General features: G+C 40.0%; 1 protein-coding gene across 1 annotated transcript in view; it reads left to right on the forward strand.

Moving 5' to 3' along the window:
- The window catches only part of CDC20B (cell division cycle 20B), a 64,674-nt gene that overhangs the window by 20,994 nt on the left and 16,969 nt on the right, over positions 1–26,711 (forward strand). The window contains exons 3-7 of the mRNA XM_027520252.1: positions 7,888–8,107; positions 11,037–11,167; positions 14,327–14,420; positions 21,689–21,799; positions 25,618–25,814. Of these exons, the coding sequence (XP_027376053.1) occupies positions 7,888–8,107; positions 11,037–11,167; positions 14,327–14,420; positions 21,689–21,799; positions 25,618–25,814 (753 nt within the window). The remainder of the gene's footprint in view (positions 1–7,887; positions 8,108–11,036; positions 11,168–14,326; positions 14,421–21,688; positions 21,800–25,617; positions 25,815–26,711) is intronic.

Consider the following 26,711-nt stretch of genomic DNA (forward strand, 5'->3'; position numbering starts at 1 on the left):
TCCTCCAAATAAAATCAAGTTTTGAATCCTGGCTTGTCCATCTCCTTTTAAAAGAATGGTTCTGAGACTGGCTGCAGTTCTCCAGATGAGTTCTGACTCGTGCAGAGATAATCAGATCTTGCCTGCTTTTTTCCTGGACACTGTTTTTCCCTTACTAAGAGCTAAAATTGCACTACTTAAGCAAAGTAATGGCGTTATGCTGTTGTCTCATATTCTGGAGGTGGTTGGTTAATACTGCCTGTCATTTTCACTTCTTATCAGTTCTTTCCCACGTTAGGCCTGTGCAGTGAAAACAATCTAAATGGGAAGATTTTTCACATATTCTTATTGAATGGAGTTTTGCTGACTTTGGTCTTTGTCCCAGGCTTTATATTTTTAATATTTTAACTTTCTTCTCAACTTTGGAAAAATAGTTTTGATAAATTCCCATTCAGACCACTAATAACAAATTGAGCAGAGTTAGGCCAGGGACAGCCCCCTGTAGTGTATTGCAGGGGATTCATTCAGGCTCACATGGATCCAGTAAGACTTGTGCCTTCCAGACTGCTGTCTGCAAACTACTTATTTCTAGTGACTTATTCCTCCTATTGGAAAACCATGAAAAACATTTGTCTATCTAAATTTGGGGGGCATTTTCTCATTTGTCATCATAGATCACTAATCAGTGTCCATTCTGGAAGTGTTGCCAGTGTTCTGAGGTTTCATTTATCTGGTCCCAGAGATTGAACTTATTTAAAATGCTCAGATGAGTACTTACTGCTTAATTTATCTCACTCTCCAGTTTCTGCAGAAATGTTTATTATATGCTGTCCAATTTGAAAATCATTCTTAATGGAAAAGAAAGAAAGAAGATAGCTTATTTCCCTGCCTCTAGATTCTTTCTTAAATCCCTTGTGCCTTTTCAGGATTAATTGCCTCAGAGGAAAGAGATTCATTCATTTGTTCATGCACTCCTAGATGCCAATAAATATCCTGTAATCTGAGGCTAGTAAGAGAAAAGACACAGTCTCTGGTCTTCAGGAACTGCTGATATAGTAGGAAGACATAAAAATAATCAGGAAAGTGAAATATGAGCTGTCTTAGTCTGTGTGGGCTGCTGTAACAAAACACCACAGACTGGGCAGCTTATAAACAATAGGATTTTATTTCTCACAGTTTTGGAGGCTGGAAGTCTGAGGTCAGGGTCCCAGTGTGGCCAGCTGAAGGCTGTCTGCTGGGCCGCAGACTTCTTGTTGTGCCGCAGACTTCTTGTTGTGCCCTCCCGTGGAAGCGGCTGGACAGCTCTGTGGGGCCTCTTTTCTAAGGGCACGAATCCCATTCTTTACCATCTGAGCTTCCCTGGTGGTTCAGATGGTAGACTCTGTCTCCAGTATAGGAGACCTGGGTTCGATCCCTGGGTTGGGAAGATCCCCTGGAGAAAGGCATGGCAACCCACTCCTGTATTCCCACCTGGAAAATCCCATGGACAGAGGAGCCTGGTGGGTTACACCCCATGGAGTTGCAGAGTTGGACATGACTGAGCGACTAACTTTGCTTTCAGTTTGCCCTCATGACCTATTCACTTCCTAAAGGCCCCACCTACTGACACCAACCATTAGGGGTTAGGATTTCAATATGATTTTGTGGAGGAAGAGGGGAGAGACACAAACACTGAGACTACAGCATGAGCAGAGATGTTAAAAGCACGGGGACTGAAGACGGAATGGCTTTGTGAGTTGAAACCGCAGGTTGCCCTGGTCGGTTATGAGCACTGCATGCTGCAGGGGCTGTCGTGTTGTGTACAACTGCGGTGGCCTGAATCCTGGATCTCCTACTTGTCAGCGCTGTGTCTTTGCTCAAGTTATCTTGTTCAAGCCTGTTAACCTTCACTTTCCAGCTCTGGAGAATGGGGGAAATAATTGTACCTATCTCATTGCGTTGTGATGAAGTTTTAAAGAAAAATCCTTTAATGCATTTATCTCAGTGCTTGGCACATACTGAGCACTCAATGAATGCTGTTATTATTCATAAAATGTGGCTTGGCTCTATCGGAAGCACACACAGTGAGCCACGGAAGCATAAGGAGTGCTAAGTATTAGTTGCTAATGACTGATGTAATAAATTACCACAAATTCTGTGGCTTAAAACAGCACACATGTATTCTCTGACAGTTATGGAAGCTAGAGGTCCAGAGTCAGTTTCGCTGGCAGAAGCCAAGGAGTCAGCAGGGCCTTGCTTCTTCCAGAGGCACTAGGGGAGGAGCTGTTCCTTGCCTCTTCCAGTTTCTGGTGAGCCAGAATTTTTTGGTTGAGCAATGCTCCAGCCTCTGCCTCTGTGGTCGCATTGCCTTCTCCACCTCTGTGTGTGGTCAAGTCTCCCTCTGCCTCCTTCTAGAGGGAGGGGTGACCCATATAATCCAAGATGATCTCCCCATCTCAAGATCCTGACCTTGATAAACACATCTGCAAAACCTCTTTGTCATAGGAGGGAACATTCAGAGGTTCTAGGGATTAGGACCTGCATATCTTGCTGCTGCTGCTGCTAAGTCGCTTCAGTCGTGTCCAACTCTGTGCGACCCCATAGACGGCAGCCCACCAGGCTCCTCCGTCCATGGGATTTTCCAGGCAAGAGTACTGGAGTGGGGTGCCATTGCCTTCTCCGCCTGCATATCTTAGGGGGCCACTATTGTATCAGGATTCTCTAGAGAAACAGAATCAACAGGATATATTACAGAGACATAGACATTGACATAGACACAGACACCAATAGAGATAGAGATAAGAAATTCATGAGGTTATGGGAGCTAAACCCCATAACCTTGCCATGTGCAAGCTAGAACCAGGAAAGCTGGTGGGATGATTCATTGCAAGTCCAAAGGCCTGAGAACTAGGGAACTGCTGATATAAGTCAAGGAGTCTGAAGGTCTAAGAACCAGGAGCTCTGATATCTGAGGGCAGGAAAAGATGGACATCTCAGTTCAAGAAGCAAGAGAGTTTGCCCTTCCTTTGTCTTTTTGCTCCATTTGGGCCCCTGGTGGATTGGATGGTGCCCATCCATTTTGATGAGTGTGGATCTCTTGAGTCAGTCTACTGAATCAACACTTTCGGGGAGTTCTGGCTGACCCCAGCTACAAGGCTAGAATTTGCTCCTGCAGAGAACAGTTGAAAAGCATCCCAGATGGGGAAACTGTATGGTGAGAGTAACAGTGGACAAGTCAGAGAAACATGGCTCAGTGTCAGTGTCAGTGTGAAATTTCTTAATCATTTTTCTTAGCTGACGTATTCTTTTCATATTCACATGACATAGTCAATTCATATTCAATTTGACATATTCAAATCCTTCTTTATTTTCCCTCTTCTAAACTCAGGATTATTTTGTTTTTATATATTTAAATTGGGGCTCCAAGAAAACCCTGGATCAAGAGCATCATGTTTGGTGCAGATTAATCTTCAGATATGGTGGCTGCTCTCTTTCTTGCCACCAAGAAGGGAGAGGGTGGCTTGGCTGGTGTTTGCAGAGGTTGCAGACCTAACCCACAGCCTGAACAGGGCCCACAGGCTTGCTTTCCCATGGCATTTGAAAATTTTTGAATCATTTGAAGACTTTAAGAAATAGGGAAATTGATGAAAAGTCTCAATTTCTGTTAAAACAGGGACAATGTGCCCCTTTGACTTTCTTCTTCTTTTTTTAAAAAAATTATTTAATTATTCATTTTTGGCTGTGCTGGGTCTTCACTGCCACACGGGCTTTTCTCCAGTTACAGTGAGCAGGGGCTACTCTCTAGTTGCCGTGTGTGGACTTCTCATTTGCGGACTTCTCATCGTAGTGCCTTCTCTTGTTTCAGAGCACGGACTCTAAGGCGAGCGGGCTCCAATTGTTGTGGCTCCCCTCAGGTTCTAGAGCACAGGCTCAGTAGTTGTGGTGCATGGGTTTAGTTGCTTTGCGGTATGTGCAATCTTCCTGGAGCAGAGATCTGACCGTGTCTCCCGCATTGGCTGGAGGATTCTTGACCACTGAGCTGCCAGGGAAGCCCCCTGTCTTTGTTGGCTGAGACAGGAGCCTTACAGTCAGAGAGAGATTCTCCCTGTGCCTGCGCCTGAGCCTCTCCAGTTGTTGAGTTGACTCTGTGGTTTCCTTGGAGGACAGTAACCCAGAAGTAGGAAGAGGAAAATCTGAGTGGGCCACGTTTCTCCCTGGGGGTCTGCTCCTGCCAGTTCCTTCCCTGTTGCCCTCTTGTCTAGACTTCTGAGTGGGAGACGCCTGATTTATGTTTCCCGGGCTCCCTCCTTCCTGCTTTTCAGCTTTCCTGTTCCTATTCAAAAACAATTACAAGGGTAGAACAATTGAAAGGCAAAAAAAATCAACCCCAAGCGACACTGTTCATAGACACTGTTCAGAGCAGCAGAGGCCTCAGGCTCCCGACTTCTCTTTTTCTGGGGAAGGTGTCCTTTTGATGCCTTGGGGAGAGAATTCTTCTTGCCAGATGAAATGACTGCCTGTCTGCGGTTGGGAAGGATGATCACTTTCACACATACTCACTAAAAAAAGCAAACAAAACCAATATTCCCTGCCTTAAATGTTCTCGCGTGTTTTCTTTCTTCCTATCTTTCTTTTATAAATAGGAAGTGGGACCATATTGGAATACTCTTGTATAGTGTCCTTTTTTCACTTGTTAGTAGAGTGTAAGCATTTTCATGTTTTATTGAATTTTATTCTACTTGAAAGGTTTTTAAAATTGAAGTGAAATCATAAAATATAAAAACATAAAAATAAACATTTTCAGATGAAAAATTCAGTGGCCTTTAGTACATTCACAGTGTTGTACAACCGCCATCTCTATCTTCTTCCAAAATAATTTCATCATCACAAAGGATGACTCAAAAAAAGAAAAAAGAAGACTCCATAACCATTAGGCAGTTTCTCCCCATTTCCTCCTTCCCCCAACACATGGAAACTACTAATTTGTGTTCTGTTTCTGTGGAGTTTACCTATTTTGGATATTTCACATACATGGAATCATACAATATGTTTCTGGCTTTTTTCACTTATAGTATTTTCAAGGTTTATCCACATTGTAGCATTTTATGAGTACTTCATTTCTTTTTATATGAGTAATATTCATATATATATGTTGTTGTATAGGAATATGTATGTATTCCATTGCACACATACTTCTGCCCTCAACTTGTTTATCCATTTCAACCTTCTGGCTAATATGAATAATACAGTGGTGCAGGGAGGAAGCCAGTTCTGACTCTATGATAGAATTGTTTCTTTAACTTGCTTTTCTTTGCTTTTGCTATTATTCAGTTCAGTTCAGTTGCTAAGTCGTGTCTGACTTTGTGAACCCATGGACTGCAACAGTCCAGGCTTCCCTGTCCATTTATTATTATATCGTACAGAATGGTTTGCCTCAGAATCCTGCCCCTCTGCCTGACTGTTAAACTAACGTGTGCCTTTGTTCAGAACCCTGTCCACCTGTGGATGGCAGGAACGGAGAAATTAACACATCCCTTGCCTGAGGCTTGCCATTCTAGGAGATGTTTGCAAGATTAACGGCTTTTTTACTTTGCTTCCTCACCTCCCCCCATCTCTGATCTATAAAAGAACCTGGCTTCCAGAACGCGATAAGATGGTTATTTTGAGGCGCTAGCCTGTCATCTTCTTGGTCTGCTGGCTCCCTGATTAAAGTCTCTTCCTTTCCTCAACACCTCGTCTCTCAGATTCATTGGCCTGTTGTTTGGCAGCGAGCAGAGTGAGCTTGGAGTTGGTAACACTACCATGAACATCCGTACATCTGTATTTGTTTGAGTACCTGTTTTCATTTCTTTTGAGTATATACCTAGGAGTGGAATGCTGGTCATATGGTGATTCTCGGTTTAGCTCTTTGAGGAACTGCCAAACTTTTCCCACAGCAGCTGTACTGTTTCGCAATCCCATAAGGAATGTACAAAGATTCTAATTTCTCTACATACTCACCAACGGTTATAGATAGATAAATTTATTGATTATATTAGTGAGTGTGAAGTGGTGCTTCACTGCGGTTTTGATTTGCATTGCCCTAATGTGTGTCATCGTTTCTAATGACTGCAGGGTATTCCCTTCTATGCCTGATCAGTTCTCCCCTGGTGAACACTGAGTCCCCTCATCTTTTTCCCTTATATACTGCAGTACACATCCTTGTGTTCTCAGTTGAAAGTGTGGACTGTGGAGTCAGAGAAGGTTAGGGTATAGCATCTCCATTTACTCACTGTGGTCTTAGGCAATTCACTTAAATTCTGAACCTCAGTTTCATCATTGGTAAGATGGGAATAAGTAACAGACTTGCTTTACCAAGTCTTCTGAGGATTATATACGAATGTGTATAAAGCTCGTAACACATGGGTTTGTATTGAGTGGTAAGCACTCAATAGATGCTGCAATCTTTGGTTTCTTCCTTGAATTCTTTGAGATGACATTGCTAGGTCAGTAGAGGTTACGCACATAATAAAGGGCTTTTAACACACATTGCCAAATTGTCCTTTCCAAATACTAATTGACACTCCACCAGTACTGCATGCCAGTGCTTGTTTCTAGAACCTTCAACATTAGGAAATGTCATTTTAAAAAATTGCTAACATCTCATTATTGTTTTAAATTTGCATTTTTTTATTACAAATGAGCTTGAATATTTTGGGAGCATTTACATCTCTTTTGTGAACTGCTTTTTTATGTCTCATGCTCGTTTTTCCAATGGGATGGCAAATTTTCTAAATTTCTGTAAGAGCCCTTTATAGAAGGATATTAAGCTAATATGGGCTTCCGTTTTAGCTCAGCTGATAAAGAATGCACCTGCAATGCAGGAGATCCCGATTCGATACCTGAGTTGGGAAGATCCCCTGGAGAAGGCTATCCATTCCAGGATTCTTAGGCTTCCCTGGTGGCTCAGACAGTAAGAATCTGCCTGCAATGCGGGAGACCTGGGTTCGATCCCTGGGTTGGAAAGATCCCCTGGAGGAGGGCATGGCAACCCACTCCAGTATTCTTTCCTGGAGAATCCCCATGGATAAAGGAGCCTGGTGGGCTACAGTCCATGGAGTCATAAAGAGTTGGACAGGACTGAGCAACTAAGCACAGCATATTAACCTAACGTGGGGCTTCCCAGGTGGCTCTAGTGGTAAAGAACCTGCCTGCCAATGCAAGAGACTTGAGACACAGGTTCCATCCTGAGTCAGGAAAATCCCCTGGCTTGCCTGGAAAATCCCATGGACAGGGGAACCTGGGGGCCTATAGTCAATAGGGTTGCAAAGGGTTAGACACGACCGAAACAACTTAGCAGGCACAACCTAATATGCCTGTCATTTTGTTAAAAAATGATTCATTTTCATTTTAATTCCACATAGCTCCAGGGCATGGCTCACCACTAAAGGATCTGTAACTACCAAACTCCTGTTGTTTCTCAGAAAGCATGGACAGAAGTTGTGCAAGTTAGGCCTCAGTTTTCTTATCTGTGAAATGGATTGGACTAGAAAACTGCTGTTTATTTTCAGATTTTATGAAATTTTACGATTTTATGTAAGCATCTTATATGCTCAGTATATAGTGTTATTCATATTTTATATTTGTATGTAATAGTAATAAACATAAGCATAATCACTCCCTCAATTGCTTTGGTGTGTCTTGAGACCCTCAGCAGAGGCTCTGAGTATGTGTGTGTGTCTATGTTAAAATATGTAATCATATGTTTATTTTATATGCATATGTAAAATAACATTTTCCCAGGTCACAAAAATTAAAAATTTCGTGTATATGTATCAACATACATTTTGTGTTGTACTAGATGAGTTGTTTATAATTCTCTTTTAAGGAATCTTAATGATTGTATCATTGAGAGTACTGTAAATCATGGATCTTTTTGTTATTAAATAGGTATTTAATGTAGTTAACACTACATACTCTAACTTCACCAGCAACTTGGCAAAGAGACTATCAGCTGAAGTTCCTGTTGCCAGTAGCCCGATTACCACAAGATGGCGGCAGAGCCAAGCTGGGGATGTGACAGCCCTTTCCTTTGGGGAAGAGCATTCAACTGCTGACCTCCCAGAAACTGTGCTGAAGATGACTCCTGAGAAAGAGACCTTGACTCCAGGTGAGGTAATAGAAATGCCACAAGCCAGTTTTGAAATCTTAAAAAAAGATATACTTCTGAGAGAATCTGTCTTACAGAAATACCTAGTGTTGTATTTAGTCAACTGCTTTTTTCTCCTTTTGAATAAGAAATTTCCAAGGGAGCAGGGGAAGGGGAGGGCTGAAACAAAACCAAAAGAAAGTATGTTGTGTTTTAAATATGACATTAGACACAATGAGGCACCATAGTCCTGCAGATTGAGAAGAAGCCCAAATCTTTTTTAAATCAATGAAATTCTCATGTAATAGTAAGTACCAATACTGAAAATAGCTGGCTGAAGCAACAGGAGATACAGGGTTGGAGGAAGGTCATCCTAATGGCTATCTTCTGAAAGATATTTTAAACTGAGGGGTGATTTTAATGCTGTTTCAGAGGAATTTCTGGCTAATTGTTTCAGAGGAATTTCTGACTAAAGTGGCTCCCTTTTCTTTCATAGGTCCTTAATTAATTAGTTATTTTCAAATAAGGCATTGCATGAGAAATTTAGAATTCTAAGAGATAATCAGACAAAATAATTTTATAATAAAGTCTATTTTATTTTCTATTTAAGTTTATACTGCATATTAATCAAAAACATTGTTTTCTTGCTGTTTTGCTGGTGGGATTTCTTTCTTTTTGTTCCAGAACGGTGAACACTGAGGACCTTCCCGTCCTAAAAGGGATGTTTGTAGAGAGGTTCATTTGCTGTCATGCTTTGTGGACAAAATCTGAGAGGTCCAGGATTCCTTAGGCTAGTGGATGTGAACTCTTTGTTGATAGCTGGGATGATGGTCAGTACTAGCATTCAACTGCAACATTTTCTTTCTCATTTGAGGTTCAGAGAGCCTGCTTCTTCTCCTCTTTCAGTTCAGTTTCAGGTCAGCCACTCAGTTGTGCCTGACTCTTTGCGACCCCATGAACCGCAGCACGCCAGGCCTCCCTGTTCATCACCAACTCCCAGAATCCACCCAAACCCATGTCCACTGAGTTGGTGATGCCATCCAACCATCTCATCCTCTGTCATCCCCTTCTCCTCCTGCCCTCAATCTTTCCCAGCCTCAGGGTCTTTTCAAATGAGTCAGCTCTTCGCATCAGGTGGCCAAAGTATTGGAGTTTCAGCTTCAACATCAGTCCTACCAATAAACACGCAGGACTGATCTTTAGGATGGACTGGTTGGATCTCCTTGCAGTCCAAGAGACTCTCAAGAGTCTTCTCCAACACCACAGTTCAAAAGCATCAATTCTTCGGTGCTCAGCTTTCTTTATAGTCCAACTCTTACAGCCATACATGACCACTGGAAAAACCATAGCCTTGACTGGACGGACCTTTGTTGACAAAGTAATGTCTCTGCTTTTCAATATGCTGTCTAGGTTGGTCATAACTTTCCTTCCAAGGAGTAAGCGTCTTTTAATTTCATGGCTGCAATCACCATCTGCAGTGATTTTGGAGCCCAGAAAAATAAAGTCAGCCACTGTTCCCACTGTTTTCCCATCTATTTCCCATGAAGTGATGGGACCAGATGCCATGATCTTAGTTTTCTGAATGTTGAGCTTTAAACCAACTTTTTCACTCTCCTCTTTCACTTTCATCAAGAGGCTTTTTAGTTTTTCTTCACTTTCTGCCATAAGGGTGGTGTCATTTGCATATCTGAGGTTCTTGATATTTCTCCCAGCACTCTTGATTCCAGCTTGTGCTTCCTCCAACCCAGCGTTTCTCATGATGTACTCTGCATATAAGTTAAACAAGCAGGGTGACAATATACAGCCTTGATGTACTCCTTTTCCTATTTGGAACCAGTCTGTTGTTCCATTTGCAGAACATTTTTGCGGTTGAAATTAGATTTTGGATTCCTCCTTCCTCTTAGATTTTGGATAGCCCAGAACTTGAGGGGTTGGGCTCTAGGAACATCAGTGACAGCTTATCCGGCACATGTTTGTCTGAATGAGAAGAGACTGTCACATGGCAAAAGGCCAAAATACTTAATCCAGTTGTCCCTTGGTTCCTCTGATGAGCAAGTGATATAGCAGATTTTTAACTTAAGAAGATGACTTGTCAAGGTTTTCATTGCAGTTAAAAGTCTGGTAAAGGGCTTTCTCAGTCTTGAGAAGATAATAGACATGGATAATAACAAGGTAAACAACATTGGCTCTTCCATGACAGTAACTTAGGAAGTATTTTACTAAAGTCACCTTGTCAAACTAGTTTTATATCTTTGTGCGCTAGGAAGAGGGAGAGGCGAAGTGTTTCGCTATAATCATGTAGTGAACATCAGTGACTGAAAGGCAAGCATCCGTAGTGACTTCCTGGCAGGATGTTCACCACCTGTGCAAACCAGCTACTCTTCTCATCATCATTTTAAGCTTTGAACTGTTTGTATCCATTCTTCAAATGTGCAAATGTGTTCTTTCCATGCAGAGTTAAAGTGTTTCTGTTGCTGCTGCTGCTGCAGTTGGAGACAGGTCTTTAATCTTGACATTTCCTCCTGGTTCTGAGGCCACAGAGGGAATTTCTCACCCAGTGTTCACTCATGAACCCAGTACCCTTGACCCTGTGCTGCCCCTCCACCCCACCCCGCCTAGGACTTTGGAGAGATGAGGGCCTACATATTCACATTCTGTTCTATACATGCCAAGGGCTGACCTCCCACCAAAGGTTTAAGAGATTATGGTGGTGGTTTAGTCTCTAAGTTGTGTCCAACTCTTGCAACCCCATGGACTGTATGTAGCCTGCCAGGCTCCTCTATCCATGGGATTCTCCAGGCAAGAATACTGGAGTAGGTTGCTATTTCCTTCTCCAGGGCATTTCCCCAACCCAGGAATCAAACCCAGGTCTCCTGCATTGCAGGCAGATTTTTTACCAACTGAGCTATTACTTTAAAAACCAAATTCAAAGCTAAATGTTTTCTGGCAGGATCCTACAAGGAACCACTGAAGACCCCCAACAAAGGAAGTTCTGGAACAAATAACTCTGCTTTCCAGTTTGGCAAGGCCCCTCATGCACTGAACAGAGGCTGGAAGGATAAAGTTGCTTCAAAAGACCCGGTGGGTGAAGAGAGAAAACCAAAGATTTCTTATCTTGAGAAGCTCAAATAGCTGAGTCCAAAACATGAGATAAAAGCTGGCTTAGCTGCTCTTACAAATCAATAAGGAAAGGATGGATTCCTGATAGGAAAAATGAGTGTATGAAGGACACTTCCAAAAAGAAACAGGGTTGTTAATTAACACACAAAAAAAGTTTAATTAGCATCAATCAAAAAAGTGAAAATGAGACTAACCATCCAAAAGGTAAAGATTAAAAACAGAGGGACTTCCCCAGTGGTCCAGTGGTTAAAACTCCTGGCGTCCAATGCAGGGGGTGTGGGTTTGATCCCTGGCCTGGGAATTAAGATATTGCATGCCAAGCAGTGTGGTTAAAAAAAAAAAAAAGAATAAAATTATGCATACTATGTATGTTTCCTCTCGGTGCAAAGTTGTGTTGTGTGGTCTTTTCCCAACTCTTTGGAAAGTGTGTGGTAATATGATCTGCCCTTTGGCAGGTCGATTTGACTCCTCCTCTATAAGATGGTCTTTTCAAAATTTCCCTTAAGTCTTTGTGTGTTTTTTTTTTTAATTTCTCTACGAAGTTAACTTTATTTTAAGGATCTTATTGATTATGATTCTAATATCATAGTCCACCCTAAGTCCTTTGGGCACATTAAATATCGATAGCATGATTTTAGGTTTATTGAAACCAGTGAAGAGCCTCTGAAGGAATCAATGTTTCATTTAGAAAACTGAACTAGGAATGTCATAAATTCTCAATTTAGGCAAAGTTAAAGTCATTTGATGTGTGCTTCCTGTGTTTGGCATATGTGTTTTGCTGGAGGAACAATAAAATATTGTGAATGTGAAATTTAATTATTTGAACTCATATGCAGTTGCAAACAATTGTATTAGAGCAAGTCTTCTGCTAGGTGCTTTGCTGCTGGGTGGGGCTTCCCTGGTGGCTCAGATGGTAAAGAGTCTGCTTGCAGTGTGGGAGACCCGGCTTTGATCCATGGGTCGGGAAGATCCCTTGGAGGAGGAAATGGCAAATCACTTCAATATTCTTGCCTGGAAAATCCCATGGATGGAGGAGCCTGGCAGGCTACAGTCCATGAGGTCGCAAAGAGTCGGACATGACTGAGTGACGTCACTTGTTATTTGCTTGTTGCTGGGTAAGGGTAAGATGGCCAGGGAGTTACTTTGAGGGAACTATGTGTGCTTTTGAACTCATGCCCAGGCCAGGCTATTAGCACTGTCCTTTCCACCCTCTACTGGTGACTGGAGTTTTTACTGCCCTGACTTCCAGGACTTCCCTTTTCCTTCCCCTTGTGCTGTCTGGTAACTGGTAGCAGCAAAGTTGGTGGCTCTGTTGGCGGGGTCACGATAGTGTGGGCAAGTTACCATCATTACAGCGATTGTTATCCAGCCTGAATATCATCCCAGTTTCACTGGAGAACCTGGGCAGGGGATAATGGAAGCTGTTTTACTACGTTATGTAGAGCATTTATTGTCATGACTAATTGGGAGTCCAATAGCAGCAAAAACAGTGCAAATGTAAAGCGAGGTCTTTCATCTTGGCGGTGAACAGGTGTCTTCCTGTGGTCCTCAGAGGTCATCCAGAGGGTATTTCTATAGAGAGAGCTGAGTAGCTATGGAGATGTTCAGAATTCTCATACCCAGCCAGCTGTACGCCAAGTTGCTCATTAAAGTAATAGTAGATCTCACCCAGCGAAGGGTATCCCTGGGTGCATAGAGCACAAGCACACTATCTGGGAAATGCCTTGGTCAGCTTTGTTGTCTCTACGGGATTCTGAAGAATGAATCTGTGAAGAGTTGCACTGAGCTACTGGCCAGCAGGGCATTTAGAAATGGTATTTTATACCAGTTCTTCTCAAACGGGTGATTTTGCTCCCCACAGAGCATCTGATATGTCTGAAGATAGTTTTGATGATCAGAAGCCAGGGGGAAGGTATCTGGTAGACCACAACAATGCATTATTTGCCCATATTTCTGCAGTTGTGAAACTCTATTTATATTTAATTTTTCTACTTTGAATACCTAAACATCCGTTGCCTATTATATGACGTAATATCTGGGAAGAAAGCCAAAATATCAAAGTGATATCCAGTGATTAAATGTATCATTGAGAAGGAGAAAAAAAGAATCTTCTCTATTTTGACTATTCACTATTATATTTCTAGAATAAGTTCTTTTCTTTCCCCTTTTTACTAATTTGCCTCTTTGTTTTTGATCAAAGTTAGATGTAAGAAAGGGGCTTCCCAGGTGACTCTGGTGGTAAAGAAGTCGCCGGCCAATGCAGGTAGATGTAAGGACACAGGTTTAATCCCTGGGTCAGAAAGATCTCTGGGAGGAGGGCATGGCAACTTACTCCAGAATTCTTGCCTGGAGAATCTCCACGGACAGAGAAGCCTGTCAGGCTGCAGTCTATAGCGCTGCACAGAGTTGGACAGGACTGAAGCAACTTAGCACACACGCACAGATATAAGAATGTCAGGAGGGCTCATTGTATACTTGCCCAGAGAAATAGCAACTTGATTTTTGTGCTCATTTAAATTTAGACAATTGACTTAACCTCTCTGCGAGTTGATGTTCCCATTTCTCATGGGAAAAGGAGTTAGTTGAAAAGGACCTTTAAGATAACTAGTTTAATACCGCCCCCCGCGAAGAAACTAATACAACACTATAAAGCTATTTTGTTGTTTAGTCTCTCAGTCGTGTCTGACTCTTTGCGACCCTATAGACTGTAGCCCACCAGGCTCCTCTGTCCATGAAATTCTCCAAGCAAGAATACTGGAGTGGGTTGCCAATTCCTTCCCCTGGGGATCTTTCTTATCCAGGGATCGAATGTATGTCTCTTGCGTCTCCTGAACTGGCAGGCAAATTCTTTACCACTGTGCCACCAGGGAAGCCCATAAAGCAACTATACTTAAATAAAAATTAATTAAAAAAAGAAATAATATATTAGTAAAATGTTCAGTACTCTGTTCATTACACAGTGGTTATTTAATAAATAATGGCAACGATTGCAGTGTTGGTCTGACAGTGTGTAGTCTTTAACTTTCCAGTGAATTATCAGTTTTACTTCTACACCATGTAACACACCTGAGATGTACACAAATGTTTCTGAATAAGTATTCTCTTTGTGTTTGTTTTCAGAAATGCTTAAATCAGCTATTTTCAACCCAGAACGTGGCTCAGCAGGTTAATGGGAGCATGCAGTTCTGTGAGCGATCCCAATGCACTTGGAAAGGTGTGGGCCAAAGATTTCCCATCTGTCCTGTGTTCCCACCCTCCTCTCTCCCCGCATCCTTCATTTCTTCTTTATCTTAAAATATATTATTTTTACATTAGAACAAAAATCAGCATAATTATAAAGTTTGGATAATTCTCATAATCCTCTGTCTTAACTACCCCGACCTCTATTCCCCATTTCCTAGAGGCAACCACCTTAGCTCTGCCAGCTATGCCCCCGGGTATTTACATCTAATTTCTGAATAATATTTGTAAACTATTAATTTATTTTTTTATAATTTTAGACTTAATTACAACTTTCTAGCATAGTAAGAACTTAGTTCTCCTCCTGTTTCATTCACTTCTCTCAGTCTATTTGTGTTACACTTTAACAAAGTAAAATTAGTATTTAATATTTATATCATATTACTATACAATTATTATTTGCTGACAAGCCAAACAGTGTATTCTAACTGTACCTCTTTTCTAGTTTAACTCTTTGTTTTTCCTGGAATTAAAAAGTTGCTTTCTCTTTTCATTTATTAGATACCTATGATATTATGACTGTGTTCCCTAAACGCTCCCATGCTTTGTTCCACAGCCATCAGTAACCTTTTCCATGTACCTGCCCACATGGGTCCTTGTTTTCCTTGGTGGCCTCCTACCCAGAACCTGCTGAATAGGCCACTCTCTTGGTCAGTGCCACGGCTGTAATTCTGGGACTTCTCCTCTCCGATGCTAGAGCCACTGTTCCCTGGCAGCCATGTTGTGCTCTTTCTGGGTTTGCTGGTCTGAAAGTGTGCTTATTCCAGTTTTACACTTGATTCATAGTTTGGCTAGTCTTACTCAGAACTTTGTGGAAAAGGTATTGCTTTATTTTTTCCCAGCACCCGTTGTTGCTGCTGAGCCAGTCATATATTGCTGTAACTTCCTATCCTTTCTATGCCACCTGCTTTTTCTCTCTGAATACATATAGAAAAAAATTTATTGTTACTGTTTTAAAATTTCATGATGATAAAGGTTCGAGTATATTAAAAGTAAAGCCTCACTGTAAACGACAAACTCTAGTGGATCTTTCAGTCTTGGACGCCTGTATCTTTTAATTCTTGGAAAGCTTCTTGAATTATTCTTTAGTAATTTCTTCATCTTTGTTTCTTTCTTTCTGAAATGTTGGCTGTAATTGTTGCTCCTTTTGGATTAATTCTCTTATTTTTTTCTATTCTATTTTTCATCTCATTTTCTATCCTTCTACTTCTAGGTGGTTCCCTCACTCTGTGTACTAGCCTTGCCATTTAAATTTATTTTGGCTATCCTAGGAGAAGGCAGTGGCACCCCACTCCAGTACTCTTGCCTGGAAAATCCCATGGACGGAGGAGCCTGGTGGGCTGCAGTCCATGGGGTCGCTAAGAGTCGGACACGACTGAGCGACTTCACTTTTCACTTTCATGCATTGGAGAAGGAAATGGCAACCCACTCCAGTGTTCTTGCCTGGAGAATCCCAGGGATGGTTGTGCCTGATGGGCTGCTGTCTGTGGGGTCACACAGAGTTGGACACGACTGAAGCGACTTAGCAGCAGCAGCAGTTTTTTTTTTTTTTTTTTAGCAGTTTTAATTTTAGAGTTTCTTGGACATCGTCAGGCCTCTCTCCCTCCCCTCACCTTCCTTCCTTTGCCTCCTCCCTCTCTCCCTCCCTCATTTCTTTCCTGTCTGTCCTCCCTCCCCCCTCTTTCCTTCCTTCCTTCTCTCTTTCCAGCATCCTGTTCATGCTTCATTCATGTACATACTATTTTCTCTTATTTCTCTGAAAAATTTCATATAAAGCTTTAAAAGTATTGCTGTTCTTCCTGAGTTGTCTTTCTTTGGTTAGCCCTTCCCCCAGTAGTTTTGGTTTCACTCTTTCAGAGTTAAAGCTTTCTGAAATGTGTGGTGTTCTGGAAATAAAACTAAAGAATTGTGGGCTACTAAAATCAGAATAACAGTTTTCACACAATCTATCTTTGCTCATGCTCTTAAGAGGTTGTCATTTTTTGTTTATTCAGAGAATAAACACCTGGTTTCTTTTGACCTGTGCACATGTGTACAGGGTGTGTCTGTGTGTGTGTGTGTGTGTGTGTGTGTGAACTTGACATCTTTCAACCAACTCATCTCTTTCTAAACTTTCGCTGTCTCTGAGCCCTGACCCCTTGTGGGGTTTCTGCAAGACAAAACAGCTTGCTTTTCTTTACCATGGCCCCTCTATAGGCATTCGAGTTTCATTTTTCATGTTCCTCCTGGTCAGTTATCAAACCTTTACCCATTTTGCAGAAAATTATTGCAGTCTCTTCTTGCTGCTCTATTCACTCCCATTCTCTTTGTTCTTATATCTCCACACCTTACAAAGCCATTAGCTGTCATTCTGGTGAGGTTGAAAATAGAAGGCAGAGGCAGTACACCCATGTGACCCTTCCTCTGACTTGACTGCAAATCTGTTGCTGTGCTTTAGAGAGATCATTGGTGGTGACACTGAAGAAGATTTGAAAGGGAGAGCTGTTGGAAGCAGAGACTAATTGAAAGGAACATTCTATGTAGGGCTCTATTCTTAATTCTCTCAAGGAGATTTAAAATGTGAAATGCATTCCACGTAGGCCAGATAACTAATTTTAGGAAAATGGATCACTGGGATAAATTTTATCCAGATACTGTGCATGTGAAGTATTTCTTTATGCCTTGTCTATATTTGATAAGACTCTGAAACCTCACAGTGGACACCTCCTATGACTTGCAAGTATACCTATTGAACCCAGTGGGCACCTCTTATGACTTGTAAATATACCTATTGGACCCAAAGCTGGTACAATCTTTGGGTGGTGATGTCATGAGTGCATCAGGGCAGGTCTGCAGCCATGCAGTGGAGAGATATTGCTCCTGTGGCAGTTTCTAGAAGGTCTTCCTTCCATTCTGCATTTAATGCTCCCAATGTCATTTACCCTGCATTCCACGTGTTCTTTTTCTTACTTCCCCTTTCCATCTTGGAAGTCTTTTTGTCATTCATGAAATTGTTATCATGGTTGGAAAATAATTGATTAGGAGTCTAGCTCTGTGAGAGAAACTTAAGAGAACCAGTGGTTCAATTAATTCATAAATGTCAAGGAGACTTGCCTGTTACATTTCCTTTGGGAGAAGATAACTTTGTGCATGCATGCTTTTCATTCCTTTGTTTCCCAGCAGTATAAAGGGGACAAACAGTTAGATCATAGAAATAGGCACAAAAGTTGAAGGCTGGCTGAATATTCTTTTGGGTGGTTTGGGAATATACAGTTGGAAGAATGAGTGAATCATATCCTTTCCTTCTTTATTCTTTTCTTTATGATTATATTTTCTTAAAAGCAAAATATCTGGAGACATGTCTTGTCTTAGCTCTCCCACTTTCTTCTGATCTGATCAGTAACAAGTTCATGTTTCTGTAACATGCTGAATATGTGATGTAGAATAGAAATGATATGCTGTATGTGTGCTTATTTGCCCAGTCGTGGCCAAGTCTTTGTGACCTCTTCGACTGTAGACCACCAGGCTCCTCTGTCCATGGGATTCTCCAGGCAAGAATACTGGAGTGGGTAGCCATTCCCTTCTCCAGAGGATCTTCCTGACCCAAGGATCGAACGTGGGTCTCTTGCATTGCAGGCGTATTCTTTACCACCTACATTCTATAAAAGCAGAGAGAATATGCCTTTATTATTTTGATATCCTAGGAGATCTATCTACCTCTGTGTATGTATGTGTGTATTAATCTCTCTATCCATCCTATTTTTTTAGAGAAGTTTTGAATTCACAGCAAAATTGAACATAAAACACAGGGTTCTTGTGTATACCTTGCCCTAACATATGCACAGCTTTCCCCACTATCACCATCCCACACTGGATTAGTACATTTGTTATCATTGATGAACCTCATGGACACTACTATTATCATCCAAAGTCCATCGTTTACACTGGGGCTCACTCTTGGTGGTGTATATTCTATGGATTTTGACAAATGTGTAGTGATACATATCCACCATTATAACAGCAGATAGTAGAGCCTTACTGTTCTAAAAATCTTTTATACTTCACCTAGTCATCTCTCTCTCTTCCTCTAACCCTGGCAAACTTTTCATTGTCTCCATAGTTTTACTTTTCCTAGAATGTCATTTAGTTGGAATCATACAGTATGTAGCCTTTTCATATAGGATTCTTTCACTGAGTAGTGTGCATTTAAGCTTCCTCCGTGTCTTCTTATGGCTTGACAGCTCATTTCTTCCTAGCACTAAATGATATTCTATTGTCTGGATGTACCACAGTTTATTTATGCATTCACCTATTCAAAGACATCTTGGTTGCTTCCAAGTTTTGGCATTTATGAATAAAGCTGCTATAAATATCTGTGTAGAGGTTTCTCTGTGGACATAAGCTTTCTACTCACTTGAGTAAATATCAAAGTGTGCAGTTGCTGGATTATATGATAAGAGCATATTTAGTTTCATATGAAACTGCCCACCTATCTTCCAAAGTGGCTGTATCATTTTGCATTCCCACCAGCAATGAATAAAAGCTCCTGTTGTTCCACATCCTTGACAGAATTTGGTGGTGGTCAGTGTTTCAGATTTTGGCTGTTCTAACAGATGTGTAGTGGTATCTCATTGTTTTAACTTGCAATTCTCTAATGAAATATAATGAAAAAGATGTTGAACATCTTTTCTTATGCTTATTTACCATCTTTCTTGGTGAGGTGTTCAGATATTTTGCCCATTTTTAAATTGAAATTTTTGTTTTGTTGTTGTTGAGGTTTAAGAGTTACTTTGTATATTTTGGGTAAGAGTCCTTTATCACATATGTCTTTTGCAAATATTTTTCTCAGTCTGTGGTTTATCTTCTCATTCTTTAGGCATGTCTTGTGGAGAGCAGAAGTTTCTAATTTTAATGAAATCCAGCATATGAGTGATTTCTTTCATGGATCATGCTTTTCGTATTATATTTAAAAAGTCACTGCTAGAGAATTCCCTGGTAGTCCAGTGAGTAGGACTCAGCAGTTGCGCTGCCATGGACCTGAGTTCAATCCCTGGTTGGGGACCTAAGATCCTGTAAGCTGTGCAGCATGGTAAAAGAAAAAATGTCATTTCCAAAACTGAGGAGATCTAGATTTTTTCCTGTATTACTTTCTAGTAATTTTATAGCTTTGTGTTTTACTTTTAGGTCTACAATCCATTTTGAGTTAATTTTTGAGTTCTGTGTTTTTTTTTTTAACTTTTTGTTTTGTATTGGCATACAGCTGATTAACAGTGTTGTGATAGTATCAGGTGGACCACAAGGAACTCAGTGATACATACGGATATACATGTATCCATTCTCCCCCAATAGGTCTGTGTTTAGATACATTTTTTTAAAAATTGAGGCATAGTTGACTTCCAACTTTATGTTAGTTTCAGGTGTACAGCAAAGTGATTCAGTTATTTTTTTCCAGATTGTCTGTGGATATTCAGTTTTTCCAACACCATTTGTTGAAAAAACTAATTTTCTCGATTTTATTGCCTTTCCTCCTTTGTCAGAGATCAGTTGACTCTATTTTTGTGGGTCTATTTGTGGGATCTCTATTCTCTTCCACTAATATATTTGTTGTTTTGCAAATACTACACTATCTTGATTGCTGTTATTCAGTCGCCAGGTCATGTCCAACTCTTCACGACCCCATGGACTGCAGCATACCAGGCTTCCCTGTTCCTCATCATCTCCTGGGGTTTGCCCAAGTTCATGTCCATTGAATCAGTGATGCCTTGATTACTGTAGCTTTTTAGTGAGTCTTAAAGTCAGATAGTGGAGGTCCTTATTGTGTTGACTTTTTTCCACATACACTTTACAACCAGCTTGGCAATGTTTACACAGTAACTTGCTGGGATTTTAACTTGTAGAGCATTGTATCTATAAATCAAGGTGGGATGAGCTAATGTTAATAATGTTCAGTCTTGTTATCCATGTACATGAAATACCTTTTCATTTATTTAGCTTTTTTTTGATTAATGTTTTGTAGTTTTCCCTTATACAGACCTTGTACATATTTTGTTGGATTTATATTTAAGTATTTAATCTGGGGGGACTTATGTAAATGGTATTGTGCTTTTAAAGTTCCAGTAGCTTGTTGCTAGTATATAGGAAAGTAATTGACTTTTGTATATTAATCTTATATCTTTTTATAATCACCCATTAGTTCCAGAAGTTTTTTGTTGGTTCTTTGGGTATTACTTTAAAAAAAAAAATAGAATGTTATATTAGCTTCAGGTATACAACATTAATGATATATTTGTATATATTACAAATGATCACCACAATAAATCTAGTTTACAACTGTCACCAGATATAGTGACAGAATTTTTTTCTTGTGATGATAACTTTTAAGATCTACTTTTTAAGCAACTTTCAACATGCTGTACATTAGAGTCTCATGATTTATTTATTTTGTAACTAACAGTTTGTACTTGATTTTTTTGAACCATTATTGGCAGTGCTTGGGTATATATTTCTAGTAACCTTGTAATTCTCACAACTGCAGGTTTTCATGGTTAGCACTGAGTCTATGAGTAACTATCTGGCTTCTTGGTGTGGCATTGTGAAGCTCTCTTTCATTTATCAGAAGCTATGTGGTCATAGGGACTACAAGTCACCTGGGTGGGCTCATTTCCTGTTGATCATGTCATTCTCAGTTTGATGTAAGCCAGGTGGTTGGAAAGATGAAAAGACAGTGGCTTGTGGTTTAGACTTAGTGGGGTCTTTTGATGAGAAGTAAAACTGAGCACAAGATATAACCTTAAATTCAGATAGTCATGGGTAACACTAGCCTAAAGTAACTGCATGCTGTGGTACAAAAACAGTGAGAAAAAGAGTAAAATCAATGAATCAACAGTTTTATTGACAAAGACTCAGAACAGAGCTTAGGTCTATTAGAGAATTTTTGATATTATAGACACATGGATACATGACCATTACTTTGGTCTTAAAATCTCAAGTGACAGAACAAATATTCAAAGCATGATGTAGTGTCTCTGTGTGCTCCCCACAAGCTCTGTCATTACATTTAGGTCTGGTACTCATGTGCTTTTTATTAGAAATGTCATTGAATATTTTTTTTTAAAGTCTGTTTCTTCCTTTCCTCCCGCTGCAGCTTGTAATTCAGTTTTATCATGATGACCACGTTCTTGTTCACTCCAATATCTCTTAATATTTGCAAGGATTAATATTTTGTTTTCAGGATTATAGTGTAGAACTGTTTGTTTCTTGCAGGCTGCAGAGATGGAGTCAGAGATGGATACTTCCAAAGATTCAGTGATATAAACTATTCCATACTCCAACCAGAGGTGAAGATTCATCTTACAGGTCTTCGAAATGACTATTGTATGTTATTGTTTAGCTCATGAATTAAAACACTGAAATGACAGAATGTATCCTGTGCTGTAGCATAAACTTGAAATTTGATTCTGGAAGAAGCAAATGGCCTTGTGCCTTATGCTTAAATGGTGTACCATCCAAATATGTTTACTATCGTGAGTTTTTCATTGTAGAATTTTCATGTTCAGGAATGGGCATTGTTTGTCTTGTGCCCCATTGGTGGGGCACAAGAAGCACACATTTTGTTTTACTGTAATAGAATGAACTGTATAGATGACCTACTCTTATGCTTATATTTTAAACATGGATAAATCTTACCAGTCAAACAACTGTGTTGGCTGTTTGTCCCTAGTTTCTTCTTATGTCTCTAGCTTGTGATCTAGTTGGGAAAATGAGACTAACCCACGCTGAACTGCTACTAACATGCCACAACATAAATAATACATTGTGGGGTATAAGAAGCTGTAAGACTGTATATAGTTTGGTGATCTTTGGAATTGTCTGGAAAGACTTTGTGGAGCTACTAAGACTTGAGATGTGTCTTAAAAAGATGGGTATGCTTGGAAGAGTGGAAAAGAGAAGACAGAGCATTTTCAGCAATGTTAGCAACATGAACAAAGGCAGGATGTTGGTAATTAATAATAATCAGTGGCAATGAGGAGGATACTTTGGGGAGTGGGGAATAGGGGGTGGATGCAGATTATAGAGAAATTTCAAAGTCTGAAGCAGATTTTTAGATTTGTTGTGCAAATTCTCAACTAGGTGAAACATCAAAGGAAAATTCATGGCAGAGTATGCAGAATGCATTTAGTAGGAGAGTTACCAAAAAGTAAGGGACTGTTTTCTCTGCATGAGGAAAAATATATGGGAGGAGGGATCAGGAGAAGGATGGTGTCACCGAAAAGACAAGTTAGCAGGAAAAATGGTATGAGGAGGGAAGACTTTTCTTGCAGTATTACATTTGAGGGAACAGTGAGACATTTAAGAGTTTCTGGGAAATCATTATAAATGAGGTTGGTGAAAGAGAGGAAAGGCTGGAGTATAGGTCAGATGACTATGTTTGAAGCTGACAGCTAGGGTGAGCTCTTCTGGTGAGGGAGAAAGAGCAGAGGGATGAGGTTTGGTTCTGGGGCACGTTTATAGAGAGGAATGAGCAGGAAAAACACAAAATCATTAAAGGGAACAGTTCCCCCATCATTCTTCTCCTATACCTTCTTCTCTAAGAGAATTTATTGCCATGACTAATGAAAACTGAAGAATTCATTTCAAGAGATGTTGAAAAAGCACACCACTCATATTGAAAAACAAACAAAAACCTTTTTTTCCCTCTTCCCCTTCATTACCCCTTTTGTCTCCCTTTGACAGCGAAAGCTGTCAAAAGATGTCCATAATTCACAGTTTGTTATTTTCTCTCCCCATTTTGTTTTTAAGCCTTGCTAGTCAGTTCTTAAATCTCACCATTCCATTGAAACTGCTCTTTGTAACATCACCCAAAATTCTTCACTGCTAAATCTAACAATCACTTTGTGGAGCTCATTTACTTAACTCTGTCAACCACAGTTGAGACAATTGGTCACTCACTTCTCCTTGATATCCCATTGTCTTTGTTTGCCTCCTAGTTTTCTGTTAACTCTTTCTTGGTCTTTTTTTTTTTCTTTTGCTGATTTCCCTCCTCTTCTGTCTCTTGGCCTCTTAAATTTCAAAGTGTACCAAGTCTCATTCCTCGGACATCTTTTCTTTCTGAATTCTACGTTAGTTGATCTGTTGGCTTTCTGGCTATATCTCCTTGTATTATGTTTTTAGTTATTGCTTTAGGGACTGCAATGCAGTCTGAATTTTCTGAGTCTACCTAGAATTACTGCTGCATATTTTATACAATATGTAAAAATCTTGCAGTAATGTGTTTCCCCAACTCTCAGCTTTTTTTGGAGAATACTTTAGTTGTCTATGTTTTAAATCTATGTGCATTGACAACTTCACCATTGTTAAAAGTTTTAGTTTAAAAAGCCATACGTATTTGTGTGAGGGAAAAATGGTCCTTATATTTTCCCAAATATTTACCAATTATAACATTCCCCTCCATTCCCAAAGAGCCAAATGTTCCTCCTATATAACTTACTTTCAGTCAAAAACCTTCTGTTAGTATTCGCAGATCAGGTCTCTTATTGAAGGCTTCTCTTACCCTTATTGTGAAATATTTGCTTGATACAGAATTCTGGCTTGCCAGATATATTTTCAGCGTTTTAAAGATGTTGCACTGACTTTTGGCCTCTATGGTTTCTGGTGAGCACTCATTTGAAACCTTGTTCTCTTATTTCCAAGACCTGACTCCAGTTACATATACATTAGATATGTTGTTGTCTGCCTACAATGCGGGAAACATGGGTTCAATCCCTGGGTCGGGAAGATCTCCTAGAGAAGGCAATGGCACCCCACTCCAGTATTCTTGCCTGGAAAATCCCATGGATGGAGGAGCCTGCAGGCTACAGTCCATGGGGTTGCAAAGAGTGGGACATGACTGAGCGACTTCATTTTCACTTTTAAATCTGTGGATATTATTCCACCAATCCCTAAGGTTCTGTCCATTTCTTCAAAAAATTTTTCCTCCATGTTTTTTAGATTGGATAATACAACTTTTCTTTGTACTTAGGCACTTTCGGGTTAGGCTGAGGTGTGTGTGGGTTCATACACTCACAATTAGAGGATGCCTTTCTGTGGTCCTCTCCCTTCCCAGGCTTTCTCCTCACACTTTGGCCACCTCGAGCTCCTTTCTCTGATTTATTTGACCAGAAACAAGGTAGGCTTTCTATTGGAGTTTGAACTGCTACTGTTATTCTATGATTGCCTGCTCCCCCCACCCCCCCACCATCAGTGTAAAGCTGTGTAAGGAGAAAAGTGGAAAACTCACCCCTGGGTGGATTGCCTCCCCAAGTTTTCACTTCCTTAACTTGATTTACCTGCTTTTGCTTATTTTCCAGAGTTCTCAGGTGTTTGTTTGTTTTTTGAATTTTGTTTAGAGTTTGTAGTTTGCATCGGTGGGAGGGATGAGCTATAGGGAGCTTAGACTGCTCTAGTGGAACTGGTGAGCTTCATAGTTTCATATTGATGTGTGTCAATCAGGATAGGAGTTTCTGTCTTATAAGAAATAAGATCACACATGTATATCTGTGGTGGATTCATTTTGATATTTGGCAAAACTAATACAATTATGTAAAGTTTAAAAATTAAATAAAATTAAAAAAAAAAAGAAATAAGATCAGATATGGTTTAGTATGTGGTCATACAAATACGGTTTCTCTGAGCACTCATGTAATTCTTTGAGTGTAAGATAGAGAATACTAAGAACTTCCAGGTATCATAAATAAGCCAGAGATCACCTCTTCTAGATTTACTGTAGTTAGGTTGTCTTTTGATTAGAAATGATGGTGGCAACTCTCATCTGTATAGTCTAGGTCCAAGGATGTTTCCATAAGAATTACGTGCTTTTAAACTTTAATGATCTGTTAGATGAAATCCATGTATTAATTATAATGGTAGATGAAACTGACAAGTTTTTTAAATGCTTCTAAATAAATATATATGAGCATAAATGATAAGCATTATTGCTTATCTTGATACAAGCATTATTGTGTATCTTGATATAAGATTCTATTCCAGCTTTCATTTTTGAACTTCTAATGATCTGATTGGATCCATGATTCTGTTTTTCAGCTGACCGTGGGTAAATCATTAATCTTTCTCCTCTACCTATAAGTAAAGTTGTTTATTTGAAAATAATTTTATTTGGCTGTATAATCACCCCAATCTGAAATGCTCTCTTATAGATCTGAATATCCTGGACTGGAATTTTCAAAATCTTATTGCCATAGCCCTTGGATCTTCTGTATACGTCTGGAATGGGGATAATCACAACAGAATTGAAAATATGTACTTCAGTCTCCCTTGTAACTACGTGTCTTCTGTGTCCTGGATGACAGAGGGGACCTGCCTGGCTGTTGGTACCAGCGAGGGAGAAATACAAGTACTGGGCAGCGTTTCTGTCTCACAGTGTGTTCTCTATAGTGGCGGGATAACCAAAGTTGACTTTTTTAAAGCTTTTTTTTTTTATATGGACCATTTAAAAAATCTTTATTGAATTTGGTACAGCATTGCTTCTGTTTTATGTTCTGTTTCTTTGGCTGCAGGGCATATAGGATCTTAGCCCCCTAATCAGGGATCAAGCCCATACCTTCTGCATTGGAAGGCAAAGTCTTGACCACTGGATCACTAGGGAAGTCCCTAAGATTTACTTTTAATAACAGATCGACTATTTAATAAAATAAAGAAACTTATAGTAGATGTGGTACTTGAAGCTATGGGGCGTAAGAGGATATGCCATTCTGGGGTCTTCCCTGAATGCTGTTTAATGAGGATGTAGGCATACTCTGCTTTGTTTTTTCACACAATCTTTCTTTGTGTCACATTTCCTTTTATCCCCTCACTTTTTTCTCTCAAACTAAAGTTGGGCTTATGAGATCCCCAGTTTTTAGAACTCTGAAGAGAAATCCTAAAACTGAAATAGATAATCTTCCAGTCCTCCTTTCTTACCTAAAGCCAAAATCAGAAGTAGAGTTACTTAAAAGTAGTGAATTTTTTTCTAATAGGCTCTCTAAAATGGGAGCTTAGCAAGTTTCATCAATCTATCTAATTTCTCATGTATTATTATTATTGTTTATTAGCAACAGATAAACAATATTGCTTGGGTGCCCAATGACTTTGGAGGGCCACAGATGGCTCTACTGTTTTTTTCATCTCTGTAATGAGCCTATGAGGGTCCTGTCATGATTTCTTCTTATGCCAAAGTTTTCATTCTTAATATGAGTTAGAATATCATTTTTAGCTGGCAGGAAAGGAGTCTCTTAGCAGTAAATGGAATTCC

This window comes from Bos indicus x Bos taurus, chromosome 20 (assembly GCF_003369695.1).
Source record: "Bos indicus x Bos taurus breed Angus x Brahman F1 hybrid chromosome 20, Bos_hybrid_MaternalHap_v2.0, whole genome shotgun sequence".
NCBI lineage: Eukaryota > Metazoa > Chordata > Mammalia > Artiodactyla > Bovidae > Bos > Bos indicus x Bos taurus.